We start from the raw sequence: 14,239 nt of genomic DNA on the forward strand, positions 1-14,239 counted from the left end.
CCCTACTGGATTGCATTATACACATATAAGTCCGATTGAATCAAACATGGTAGTTGATAATTCTTCAATATTAACCAATTGGCATGATCGATTGGGACATCCTGGTTCAACAATGATGCGAAGAATTATAGAAAATACACATGGTCATCCGCTGAAGGACCAGAAGATCTTTCAGAATAATAAGTTTCAATGTAAAGCATGTTCTCTTGGAAAACTTATTATAAGACCATCACCACCCAAAATCCAAACTGAATCACCAATGTTTCTTGAACGTATTCAGGGTGATATTTGTGGACCAATCCATCCACCATGTGGACCATTCAGATAATTTATGGTATTGATTGATGCCTCCAGCAGATGGTCACATGTATGTTTATTGTCAACTCGAAATGTTGCATTTGCAAGATTACTTGCTCAAATAATAAAATTGAGGAATCAATTTCCCGATTATACAATCAAGAAAATTAGACTTGATAATGCTGGTGAATTTACTTCCCAAACTTTCAATGATTATTGTATGTCTATGGGAATCATTGTTGAGCATCCTGTTGCTCATGTACATACACAGAATGGATTGGCTGAATCATTGATTAAACGTCTGCAAATGATTGCTAGACCAATGATTATGAAAACAAAGCTCTCTATTTCTATATGGGGACATGCAATTTTACACGCTGCTTCATTAATTCGCATCAGACCAAGTGCATATCATAAATACTCCCCATTGCAGCTTGCATTTGGTAAAGAACCAGACATTTCTCATCTGAGAATTTTTGGATGTATGGTGTATGTGCCTATTGCACCACCGCAACGAAAGAAAATGGGATCTCAAAGAAAGGTTGGAATTTATATCGGTTATGATAGTCCATCAATCATTCGATATCTTGAACCTCAGACAGGCGACGTGTTAACAGCACGTTTTGCTGATTGTCATTTTAATGAGAAAATCTTCCCAATGTTAGGGGGAGAACAGAAACATACCGAAAATGAAATTACATGGCATGTATCATCATTGTTACATCTGGATCCAAGAACAAAACAATGTGAAAAAGATGTACAACAAATTGTACACTTGCAAAGAATAGCCAATCAAATACCAGATGCATTTGCTGACACAAAAGGGGTAACTAAATCATATATACATGCTGCAAATGCCCCTGCTCGAATTGAAATTCCAAAGAAACAAATTGAAGATACTCATGATGTCATTAAACGCCTGAAGCGTGGAAGGCCAGTCGGTTCCAAGGATAAAAATCCTCGAAAAAGAAAATTTATAGAGAAACACGATGATCACAAAATAAAGAATGATGTTCCTGAAGAAACACATGATGATCACAAAATAGAGAATGGTGTTCCTGAAGAAACACATGATGATGAAAATATTCTGTCAGAACCACAAACTGATGAGAATCATGAAATCTCTATCAATTACATTAATACTGGAAAAATATGGAATCGAAAAGATATAGAAGAAATTGATGATATATTTTCTTATAATGTGGCAATCGACATCATAAATGATAATGAAGATCATGAACCAAAATCTTTTGGTGAATGTAAAAATCGGCAGGATTGGATAAAATGGAAAGAAGCCATCCAGGTTGAATTAGATTCGCTAAATAAACGTAATGTTTTTGGACCTATAGACCTTACACCTGAAGGTGTAAAACCTGTTGGATACAAATGGGTTTTTATTCGAAAGCGAAATGAGAAAATGAAATAGTGAGATATAAAGCTCGACTTGTTGCACAAGGTTTTTCTCAAAGACCTGGAATTGATTATGAAGAAACGTATTCTCCCGTGATGGATGCAATTACGTTTCGGTATTTGATTAGCTTGGCGGTATCTGAAAATTTAGAAATGCGTCTTATGGATGTTGTTACAGCTTACTTATATGGATCACTTGATAGTAATATATATATGAAAATCCCTGAAGGATTTAAGATGCCTGAAGCACAAAGTTCAAAACCCAGAGAATGTTATTCTGTGAAACTACAAAGATCATTATATGGGTTAAAGCAATCTGGTCGAATGTGGTATAATCGACTAAGTGATCACTTGATGAAAAAGGGATATGTAAATAATTAAATATGCCCTTGTGTTTTCATTAAGAAAACAACATCCGGATGCGTAATTATTGCTGTATATGTTGATGATTTAAACATCATTGGAACGAATATGGAAATTCAAGAAGTTGTGTCATACTTGAAGGAAGAATTTGAAATGAAGGATCTTGAAAAAACCAAGTATTGTCTGGGTTTACAAATTGAACAAAAAGAATGTGGAATGTTTGTTCACCAGACAAATTATACAGAAAAGATCCTTAAACGTTTTAATATGGATAAATCAAATCCTTTAAGTACTCCAATGGTTGTTAGATCATTAAACATAGAAAAAGATCCATTCCGACCATGTGAAGAAGATGTAGATATTCTTGGTCCAGAAGTACCATATCTAAGTGCTATCGGTGCCCTTATGTATCTTACAAATTGTACAAGGCCTGATATATCTTTTGCCGTAAATTTGTTGGCAAGATTTAGCACATATCCAACAAAGAGACACTGGAACGGAATTAAACATATATTCCGTTATCTACGAGGAACGTCATACTTGGGACTTTTGTATTCAAAAGATGCTAATCTAAGTATAATTGGTTATGCCGATGCTGGATACTTATCTGATCCACACAAGGCACGTTCCCAAACTGGATATGTTTTTACTCGTGGAGGCACTGCAATTTCTTGGCGTTCACAGAAACAAACGCTCGTAACAACTTCATCAAATCATGCCGAGATTATTGCACTACATGAAGCAAGTCGTGAATGTGTGTGGTTAAAATCAATGACCCAACATATCCAAATCTCATGCGAATTATCATTCGACGAGAAGCCTGTGATACTATATGAAGATAATGCTGCATGTGTTGCTCAAATGAAAGAAGGATACATAAAAAACGACAGAACTAAACATATTCCTCCTAAGTTCTTCGCATTCACCAAGGAGCTTGAGAAGAATAAATGTATTGATGTTCGTCACATTCAATCAAGTGAAAATTCATCAGATCTCTTCACAAAGGCGCTTCCTACAACAATATTCAGAAAGCATATATATAATATTGGGATGCGCAATCTACGAAATTTGTGAAGAATTGTTCGTGTCAACATGAGGGGGAGTTTACGTGACTGCACTCTTTTTTCCTTGCTATGGTTTTTATCCCACTGGGTTTTTCCTAGTATGGTTTTTAACGAGGCAGTATAAAAACACGTAATGAAGACAATCATTATGATCATCATCACAAGGGGGAGTGTTGAAAAATATATTTAAAATGTGTGTATTGAATATTTGAATGTTGAATATTTGAATGTTGAAAATAAGAGTTGTAAATATTTAAAATTAGTGTGTGATGATATAGGTAATGATGTATTTTATTTTTGGATTATTTGTAAAGATTTCCTATAAATAGATATCTCATTTGTGAAGAAAATCACAATTGAGTAGAGAGAAAAATATTATAAAGTGTGTAGTTTGGTAAATTTTGAGAGTTTGAGATTTTTACTTTTTACCATAAATTTTTATTTTTCACAACAAAAACAATATTTAAATTTTAATTTTTCAAAGCATTAAAAAATTACATTTGAACCAATAGTTAGTTTCTTGAGCTGTTGGAGGTTTGTTTACTTTTTTTGGTTCTATAAATTCATCACATTTCAAAATAGGCAAAAACTTGTGTGTGACGGTCTCACAGATCCTATTTTGTAATACAGATATTTTATTTGAGTTATCGATGAAAAAATATTACTTTTTATGCTAAGATTATTACTTTATTGTGAATATCGGTAGGATTGACCCACCTCACTAATAAAGATTCGTAAGAACGTCTCAAAAAAGACCTACTCAACATTAAGAATAATCCCTTATTTGTTCTTCATCTCCACGAAGCACCATTTCTGAGTCAACTGTGAAATAATTACATCAAGAATCAAGAAGAGGAAATTTGTTGAGATTGAGTTGGAAGATTAAATAGTGACAGATTGTGTATCAGTACAACCTCAAACCTTTCAATTTGTTGTTTTTATTACAGTTGATTTATTTTTTGAAATTGAGTCATGTTCTAAAACTCGACTTCAGATCATCAAAACCCGAGCAAGCCCTGTGATTTTGGTCGTGTTTTGATGAATTTGAGTCGCGTTTAAAGAGACACGACCCAGATATCAAAATCGGACCCAGAGAAACCAAATTTTGTATGACCGTGTGTGGGGTCGAGATTTCATGAATCTTGTCATGTTTTAGATTATTAAATACTCGACCCCAAGATTGCAAACAACTTAAATGTTTTTGAAATCGTACTTACGTTTCTAATATTAGTTTTAGTAAAAGTCGTGCTCGACCTAGAACGAACACACGACCCAGTTTTTAGTATCATTTTTAGTTGGGACGAGTTTATGTGTATGGGTCGAGCTCAACCCAGATTGAAAAATCGACCCAAATTTGCATTTTTTTCATGCCAAATAATAATTTTCTTTTGTTTCCTGCAGATTTATTTCTCAGCCAAACCTGAAAAAATCAATTTTATGAGAGCAAGGTGACATTGAGGTCTCACTACATTGACGTGTCTAATAAAACACATTCATTTTTAATAGAAATTGAGTTGGAGCAGTTGGTCTAACAAACCAAATTCGGTAATTTAATTAAATTTGCGAAAGATTATATGAATTCGAATCAGATTTTTTGGTCTTTGATAAGTAGACATACCTGTTATAGTTGGAGTGAAGAATTTTGGATCGTGTAATGCAAGAGGCTTGTACGTTTTTTTTTGTTAGAGTATTATTTGCTCACTAGCCTTAATTGCTCTAAAATTTGTCTCATCATACCTGAGAAAGATAGATTTAGGCTTAGACAATTTAGTGAGATATCGAACCTATGTTTATGTAATTGGAGGCTAAGATTGATGAATACAGAAATGGTGGAGGTAAAAGAAGTGAATGTTGAGAAATTTAAACTGGTCAGCCTTTATTTTGTGGCAGCTGTATTGGGTCCTCAACGTAAAAAGCAAGCATGATATAGTGGACCCGGAGTGGAGTAGAGTATTTGATTAATTGGATAGTTTTAATAACTATCCATATGGTAGATTAGCTTTCGAGGAAGCAGTTTATGGGTTGCGAAGAAACTTCGAAAGTAAGTTTATAAATTATAAATATTTGGCTAAAGGACGTAAGAATGATCCAGACTTTAATGGGTTCGGTAGCTTCCATATTACTGACTTTATTCATCTTTTGCAGCTAAATAAATATTGTATTTTTTAAAAAATATTATTTTTAATGTTGAAATCATATAATATACTTGTGAATGTTTATCATATGTCGGTGAAACATTTTCTAATTGTAGAGAGGGTGCAAATATCCTGATACGTTGGATGTCATTGTGTGACAAAGAAATGGAATAAGAATCATTCTCCTTCGATGGAATATGTTACAAAACCATTAAGTAGTGTTTCAGACGAGGTAAGTACGAAGAATCCAATTTATTTATTTTTTCATTAGCTAATATATTCTTTGTTAACTAATATTAATAAATAATGTAGGATATTGTAAGTATGCTTACTCCGACTCCGGCGGAGCTGTTGTCTATGTATGGTTTGTCTGATGATTTTGTTGATTCGACTCCCGATGTAGTGACCATTCGATTTGTCTGATGATTTTGTTGATTCGACTCCCGATGTATTGACCATTCGCATAACATAGTTGATGAGTCAGGGTGTCAAAGTTGTGTGTGGTCAATATTCATTGGTCAATCCACAACATGATGACGTGTATGAGGATGATGTGGATGAGGATCGATAGTTTTCCCGACCATCTATCTCTAGAGACAGGGGTCATACATCTCGTTGGCCATCTATAGATAGGTCTCGTGCAAATTCTTAGTGACCTAGAGTATTGGCTCTCTCGCATAGAATGACAGAGCCAACTCTATCTCCATTTCTTATAGATAAGACTCATGTAGCTCCCTCAGCCACAGACAAAATTCTTTCATCTCGTGCAGATATGTATGAAGTCCATCTGACAAGTTTGCATGATAGACTTACAATGCCACAAAAATATCAAGCCGATGGATTTTCACATATCATAGATGTACTGAGACACATCCAGACAGATATATCGAACTTAAAACAGACGATGAGGAGACTACCCTAGAGATTGTTGTTGGTGTTAAATTTTACCAATATTGATATAATTTTAACTATATGTTTAGCTTAAATTATTTTTTCAATATTGTTGCAATCTATATTGTCTATATTTAATTTTTTTTAAATCTTTTTTATCAGATGGTGGCGAGACTTCGTTTAGAGTACATGAGACATTATTTACAATACATGAAAAAGGATAGGAGCCGTTCGAGAGGGCTGAGAAAGTATAGGAGGAGGTGGAGTGATGAGACATTATTTACAATACATGAAAAAGGATAGGAGCCGTTTGAGAGGGTTGAGAGAGTAGAGGGTCAAGTGGATACAAAGTGAGAGATAGAGGTGCAGAAACAACTTGTGGCAATGAGACATTGGTTACAGTACATGAAGGGGGAGAGCCGTTTGAGAGGGAGGGATCGTTCGAGAGAGCTAATAGAGTAGAGGATGAGATGGAAACTACAGTGAGAGATAGAGAAGCAAATAACTGGTGGCAATGAGACATTAGTTACAGTAAATATGAAGGGGGAGGAGCCATTAGATAGATTACAAGAGGCGCATGAGATTGTAAAGTGCCAAGAGTAAAGTGTAATCATTCTTTCTTTTCAACCATGTATCATTGATGTTTTCCCCGAAAGTTCTCTACCAACATATTACAAACAACATATGAGCTTGCTCGTCGGTGTCTTATACGCCTTCCTGTCAAGTTACAAGTATGTGTTGCAGTATGTACGAATATCAAAATGTTTGCATCGTTATGTTTTGAAGTCCAATTTCTCCAGCTATAACCTTTACTTATGCATCGAACCTCATATACACTTGGAGAAGATTCCACGCTTTCGAACTCAAAAGAAAAGTTCAAAAGAGTTCCAAAGCAATTTTGGATAACTCTTTTTCACGACAGCCTTGCTTGAAAATTCATGAACAAATAGAGGTTAGAACTATTAGTGAATGAATATGTATCATTACTATTGTGCACATGAATATCAGTATCATCCAAATGCATATCAACAATGTGCATGATGTCATTTTGCTAAATGACGTCATTATCATCCACATGCAACCCAGTCATGTGCTCCACATTATTTTCCCGACTGAACACGTTATTTATTTTTATATTCTGATTTGAATAAACAATATTTACATCTTCCAATACCTCATTGTTTCTACAATGATCATCAGAGAAAACAGTTCGATCAAAATATTCATCATAAAAATCATTTTCATCATCATCATTGTATGTATTTAAATAAACGGGCAGTTCCAACAGTATCAAAAGTTCTATCCGTCTCAATGACAATCAAAATAGCAACAATATTGTGTTCAACTTTGACATAAAGTATAGATCTATCTCTTACACAACCAAAATATAAGTACACTTTCAAATCATTATCATTCTCAATATACATATGATGAATATTGCAATGTTCCACATCAGATAGATAACTTAATCTCAACTGTTATTGGAATCCACAGGAATCGCAGCTCACTTACCAATAGACTATTGACACCATTTAAATATATTATCTTCATTAATTTCTCATTTATCGTTGTAGTAAAAGACAACGACTATTGGCATAAGTTATAAAATATAAAAATATGTTAGATACTATAATCCAGTATGATAGAAAAAGTATTAATTCAAAATATTTATTTCAATAAAAAATCGATCCAACATGATGGAACTCGACCAAACATGATGAGATGCGACACAACATGATGAAATCGAATCTAACATGATGAGATGCCCCAACATGATGCAACATGGCCCAAAATGATGAAACCCGACCAAACATGAATGTAAACACGACCCAACATGAGTAAAATCAACTCATAACTCGACCCAAGACCTATTCTAAAATCGAAGCAAAACCCAAACCAACAAGATGTAACTCGACCAAAACCTCTAACAATGATGAAACCCAGCCCCAAAAACTCGACCCAAACCCTTGAATCGAGCCTAACACTAGTAAATTACCGAGAACATTTCAATTTTCATCGTAAAACAACAAAGAGATCATTATAAAAAGTTGGATATAAATAACACATACTTTGTAAACTTATACTTGCGCTTTTCAAGTGATCTTGGCTTCAATATTTTCTTTGGTTTTTTTAGGGAACATAGAAACATCAGGATTTTTAAGTGGAGGATGGATCGAACGACAAGAAAGATGACCAATAAATTTTAAAAAAAATAAAAATTGGTTTTACCCAACCTAATTAGTGCATAAATAAGTCCACTCACTTTCACCAAATAAAAAAATTCAGACATCCTTCATTTGAATTAAATTTTAAATGAATTGTTTATTTTTTATTGACCCATGGTTGATTGCAAAGAGAAGGACAGGGAAAGAACCGGAAATAGATATAATAAAAAAAAAAATCAACAATGTGATTTTAATAGTTTATTATGTTTGAAATTTAAAAAAACAAATAGAATAGTATATGGTTTATTATATTTTATTTATACACAATTTTTATTATGCTTAATTTTTAATAATTTATACGAACATGATTTGTTTAAGCAAACTATAATACAATTTGAAACACTAAATGGAATAAAAGATTTGACCGGACAGATAATTAAATTTTAAATTTAATTTACAGTTCGTTAATTGAAAGTTAGTCTACATTTGAATTGGTTCATGTTCGTCAGTATTTTAAATTTCTTTTAGATGTTTATATCGATATTGATATACATTAAGATTATTTATTCTTTTCTGGTATCCGAAACTGACACTGGGGCGAACTTGAAATCACGAACGAAGTGTGTGAGAGGGTGTTCTGGAGCATCCCATCTACTACGAGATATATGCAAGAAAGACCGCCAAGGACGAACGAAAACTTGCTCTTTTCTCTTAAAACTTCAAAAAAATTTATACTGTATTCTTTAAAGCAATTGAATTTATACGAACCCACACAGAGTTTGCATCATTATTTCAGATTCATTCCAAAAATGGGTACTCTTGATTTATTTCAAAAACGTTTGTTATGCATTTTCTGCTTTCTTAACTATCTCTAAACGTCCAAACAGACACAACCAATACTAAAAACACAACATTTTTTTTGTTAGGCCATCTCCAACCACACAATCTATTTTAGTGCAACTTTTACGCTAAAATAGTGCGATTTCTGCATCAAATACAACATTCATCTCCAACACATTTACTTCAAATCTTACATCAAAAAGAATATTCTCGAAATATTCTTTTTATTTTACATATATTAATTATTATATTTGATTTAATATATTTTTAATTATGACTAAGATTTTATTATTAATAAATTTAAATAATAATATTTAAGTTTATAATTTAATTAAACATTTGTATTTATAATTATATTTATTATAAATCATTAAATCAAATTAGTCCTTAATTAATAATAATCAACATAAATAAATATTTTAAAAATCAACGATTATTATTTTTAAATTTATATAATTAAATATTTAATTATTAAAATAATAAAATAAATATTATAATATTATTTAAATAATATTTATAATTTTTAATACAAATATTTATAATAAATACACATAAAAAAATCAAAAAAAAAAAGAAAGAAAAAGAAACAAACCTCTGCGCCAAAACTCCTCAGCGCCTGCGCTATTTTGGCAAAATAGCGCAACTCTTATTGGAAGAAGAAAAGCTGCACCATTTTGGTGCGTTGGAGATGGCCTTAAGGCAACAAACTGGAGGCCTAATGCATGAAAGGAATCACAATCATTCAATGAAATTCTTTTCGAAATTTTCCATTCAGGCTCTAACAACGGAGAGCAAGTAGATATATACAGTTGTTATCGTGACATTTGCGGACTGTCGTTATAAAATTTGTATGATAAAAACGTGCATAGCCCGGCCACGGGCCTTCGGTTGTTGGTTTCTTAGAGTATTTTTGGCAGTAAAAAATAAAAGAAACACAAAGAAAAGAGAGGGATTGTCCCAACAACAGCTGGAAAATTGCGTTATCTTACCTCACACATTAAAGTAAACACAGAGACACTATATACTATGTGGTGTATCAGGACCATCACCCTTGTTTCACTCCTCACATCATTGTTTCTCCCTTTCGCATTTATGATCTTATCACTTGCATCAGTGTTCTCAACTGTCATTTTGCAGCATTTTGAGTTGCTCGTGAGTGAACGATTGATTTCGTGATCATAGCACCACGCCAATCTTGAAATTTAGTGGATGGATGGAAAATGTTGTTGCCTACCGGTGAAAAGTCGCCTAGTGAATCCAGGTTCTTTAAATCATGTGGTTTCTTTATATTTTTATCCAAGTTTGTCCATCCTGTTTGAATCCAAATTGTGGTTTGGCCATGGTTTACAAGGTGAATAGCATAGTAGCATGGAAAAGTGTGGAAGAAACAGTTATTTTTGTGGAAAACATTGTGGATATGGTATGACCAGACAACCTTAGGACAGGAAATGTAAAGGTTTAGTGACACAAGAATCTGACTTCCCAAGTATAAACAATTGAATGTAATAAAAAGTAAACTTAGAAGGTAGTAATAATATGAATAAATTGAAAGTTCAAAACAGTGGTAAAAAAATAATCTCAATCTGCAACTGTCCAAGTCATGTCATTCTCAAAGATCCAGTGGCAAACCTCGATCTTTCCTGGACCTGAACCTAAAGAAATGAAGGCTCCATGGCCAGGGCTCCAAGAAGATGTATCGATATGACATATGGCGACACCGTGGTTTATGGTTGCCTTCGACTTGGGGTCGAGGATATCGGCTTCGTAGACTCGAACTTTTGGAACCGAGTGACAGTAGTAGAGCGAGTAGGGGAACAAGCTCTGGTGGCAAGACACCGATTTAGTGACTTTTCCAGAGTTGATTCCCTTAACTTTCCCGATCATGATGTCGGCTTTCGACCCTTTTGTGTTCTCTGTGGTATGAACCACAATGTTACGTCCCAGCATGGATGTCGCGAAGTCGATCATATCTTCGATCGAGGTCACACAACGCTTGGTCTCACCCGGGCTAGGCGGTCTCTCGCACTCGCTCAATGAATCAGTCAACATTTTTGACATGGTAGAATTGTCGTCATCTGCGTGGAAAATCTTCTTCAATTCGTCCACTTTGGACGTCGAAAAGGGTAATTTCGACACGATCACTCGCGGTAAAAACGACCTTTTAGGCATTTTGTCACGGATATCAGGCATAGGGACGACAGTACCACTTTTCAACATCTTCTCCCGGAAGAATTTGCCTGGCTCCACCACCCATTTGCTAATCTTTTCGCCTGTGGCTCCCAAAGAGGCACCCGCAGCCGAGCTTACATTGGGCAACCCTGTAAATGTGACACCCTTTTTGGCATAATCCTTGAAAGTGTTGTTCACTCCATAAATCTTGAAATCAACTTCTTCACCTACGGCACCATTGCCATAGCCACTGAATTTATCTGTCCCCTCGTTGAAAGATTTCCCGTAGTTCTCAAAATCCACCTTCGCAGCATTGGAACTCTTACCGTATGATTGGAAATTGTCGTCTCCCACATTGGATTGGTCCCTGTAATTCTTGAAACTTTCAGTGGCTGCATTCCCTTGAATGCCGTAATTCTTGAAAGTATTTTCAGGGACATTGGAATTTGTCCCATAAGAAGTGAATGTATCATTTGCAGCATTCCCACTCTCGCCGTAATTGGTGAAAGTCGAGCCCAATACATTCGAATCCTTGCCGTAGCTAGTGAAATCGTTCGCTGCGCCGTTACCGTTTTTGCCGTAGCTGGTGAATTTCTGGTCGCCGGAGTTGGCTTCATCGGTGTATGCAGTGAAGGTTTGTTTCCGGCCATTGCTATCGTCCGAATACGAAGTGAAGCGGAGATTTGGCACGTTAACCTGTTTGTTGTAGTTGCTGAAATCCCCTGCTCCGCCGGTTGCAACGGTGCCGTAGGTATTGAAGCTCTGGTCAACCACATTTGCCTCCGTGGCGTAGCTGGAGAATTTATCTCCATGACCGGTGGAGTCACGGCTGTAGCGGCGGAACGAGTCCACCAGGAGATTGTCCCCGTCGGAATAGTTCTTGAAAGAATCAACCCCCGCGAGCCGGTTATTTCCGTAGTTGGTGAAGTTTTTGTTCAGGTACACGGCGAAATTCGCATTGCTGTCGTGCTTCTCGAGACTCGGCGATAAATCGGAGAAGCAGAGGAGGATAGCTTTGACGCAGAAATCGGGAAGATGAGAAGATAACGCCCGCTGATCGGCGAGTTTTGAGAAACCGGCGAACTCCACTGCGGTTAATGGCGAAGCTTTGTCGAGCAAGAAAACCGGCATCGGCACATCTTTGGATATCTCTTTCTTCCAGTAACGAATCAAATACCCCTTCGGCGTAAACGGGTTCTCACTGGAAACATCTCCAGCACCGGCGAATCCCACCTGCATTAACATCAGAAACATTTACACACACATTACTATCAATTACAACGCACATTCAGACACACGCATGAACAAATATCAAGTACATTCAAAGAAAAGATTCCAAGATAAAAAATTTATCAAAAAAGATTGCAGATTTATCGTGAACTCACGTAGAAAATCGTGGCGGAGAAGAGGAGGAGAAGGATAGGGAAGAATCTGGGGTGCATCTTGTTAGTGAGAGAAAGAGAGGGACTGGAAATGGCGTGGGTTGGTTCCGGTCTAACTTCCATGTACTCTATTTTTCATCCTCTATCTTCCAAAATAGAGATCCATGATCTCTATTTTCAAACACCTTCTCCAACCCATATCCTCTAAATATTACCAAATACTCTATTTCTTTAATTTATTTCATTTTCAACTCATATCCTCTAAATATTACCAAATAATTTTTTTTAATTTATTTCATTTTCAAACACATACACATATAATTAATTAATTTCATAATATATTATTTAACTAAACTTAATTAATTCGCTAAACATGGCACAACTACATGTAATTCGCTTATTAATTTTCAAAAGCACTATATGGCAATTTTTAAAATATCTATTTTGTAATTATTTTTCACCCCTTTTCAATCATCTATATGAACAGTGATACTCCATAAATAGAGGATCACTGTTGCATACTCTAAAATGGAGGAAACAAATAGAGTACGGTTGGAGAAGATTTCATCCTCCATAATGGAGGATTCCTCCATTATGGAGGACGGTTGGAGATGTCCTAAGGAGAAGAGTAATTGAAGAAGGTGGGGGGAAATTAAAAATTAAAAATTAAAAATTAAATAGGAGTTGGAAATTAAATTAATAAATTATGGATAAAATTTATACTTAAAAAGACAAATAAATAAAATTGAAAATTTCTTATTTAAAAAATATAAATCTCCTCGATCATGCTAATGAGGCCAAGAAGAATGGGCGTTGGTGAGTAGTTAACACTAAATTGTTTTTAATGTTTTTTTTACGAATTTGTTTTAAAAAATCCAATATGATCAAATTTTTATTAACGTTATTATTTCTACATATATGTTGTGTGGGGTTTTTTTTATAAATATTTTATTTTTTAAAATATATTTCAAAAATAATTAAATTTTTTTTTCACAATTAATGCAATCCGTGTTTACGAAGCACGGACTATGACCACGTGTATTATGGTATGTGCTTCGTAAGCACGGACCAGAGTACAGACCATGCTCCACGTTGGACCTCCGCACTACGAAGCACGGACCATGCTCCACGTTGGAACGTCCGCGCTTTGTCGTCGTGGCACATCTCCTCCCTCACATCCCTTATCCCTCCCATCTTCCCTTTTCATTCTTTCCTACTTTCTCCTTCGTTTCCCCTTCCATTTTCATTTCTCCATCTGTATATCTCAATTTCTCTCTTCGTCACCGAGCAACTTTTGAGATCGTTGCTTCTCTGTATATCTCAATTTCTCTCTTCGTCACCGAACAACTTTTGAGATCGTTGGTTACCATAGAACGAAGTTTAGAAGATCGACAATTTATTTCAGAATGACAGATAATCGAAGTCCAGAAGATCCCAACGTTCTCTATTTACAAGCGACAAATATGTCATCAACAGTTTCTTCATTAACCGTTGATGATATTGTCAAAGTGAAGAGGTCAGAC

The 14,239-nt window shown here is 35.1% G+C and overlaps 1 protein-coding gene across 1 annotated transcript; it reads right to left on the bottom strand.

Annotated features, from left to right (window-relative positions):
• Positions 1-10,606: 10,606 nt before the first annotated feature.
• On the bottom strand, positions 10,607-12,836 carry LOC142521373 (polygalacturonase-1 non-catalytic subunit beta-like). The gene is made up of 2 exons (XM_075624574.1): positions 12,720-12,836; positions 10,607-12,567 (listed from the first exon to the last, which is right to left on the bottom strand). Exons 1-2 carry the CDS (start codon positions 12,774-12,776, stop codon positions 10,744-10,746), a joined length of 1,881 nt encoding a protein of 626 aa, XP_075480689.1. The 5' UTR covers positions 12,777-12,836; the 3' UTR covers positions 10,607-10,743.
• Positions 12,837-14,239: the final 1,403 nt, after the last annotated feature.

Source organism: Primulina tabacum, chromosome 12 (assembly GCF_025594145.1).
Source record: "Primulina tabacum isolate GXHZ01 chromosome 12, ASM2559414v2, whole genome shotgun sequence".
Classification (NCBI taxonomy): Eukaryota; Viridiplantae; Streptophyta; class Magnoliopsida; order Lamiales; family Gesneriaceae; genus Primulina; species Primulina tabacum.

Excerpts from the sequence above, each read along its gene's own strand:
- LOC142521373 (XM_075624574.1), bottom strand. The coding sequence starts at position 12,776 with ATGCACCCCAGATTCTTCCCTATCCTTCTCCTCCTCTTCTCCGCCACG. Across the intron at positions 12,568-12,719 it reads TCTCCGCCACGATTTTCTAC|GTGGGATTCGCCGGTGCTGG; the intron begins GTGAGTTCACGA and ends ATGTTAATGCAG.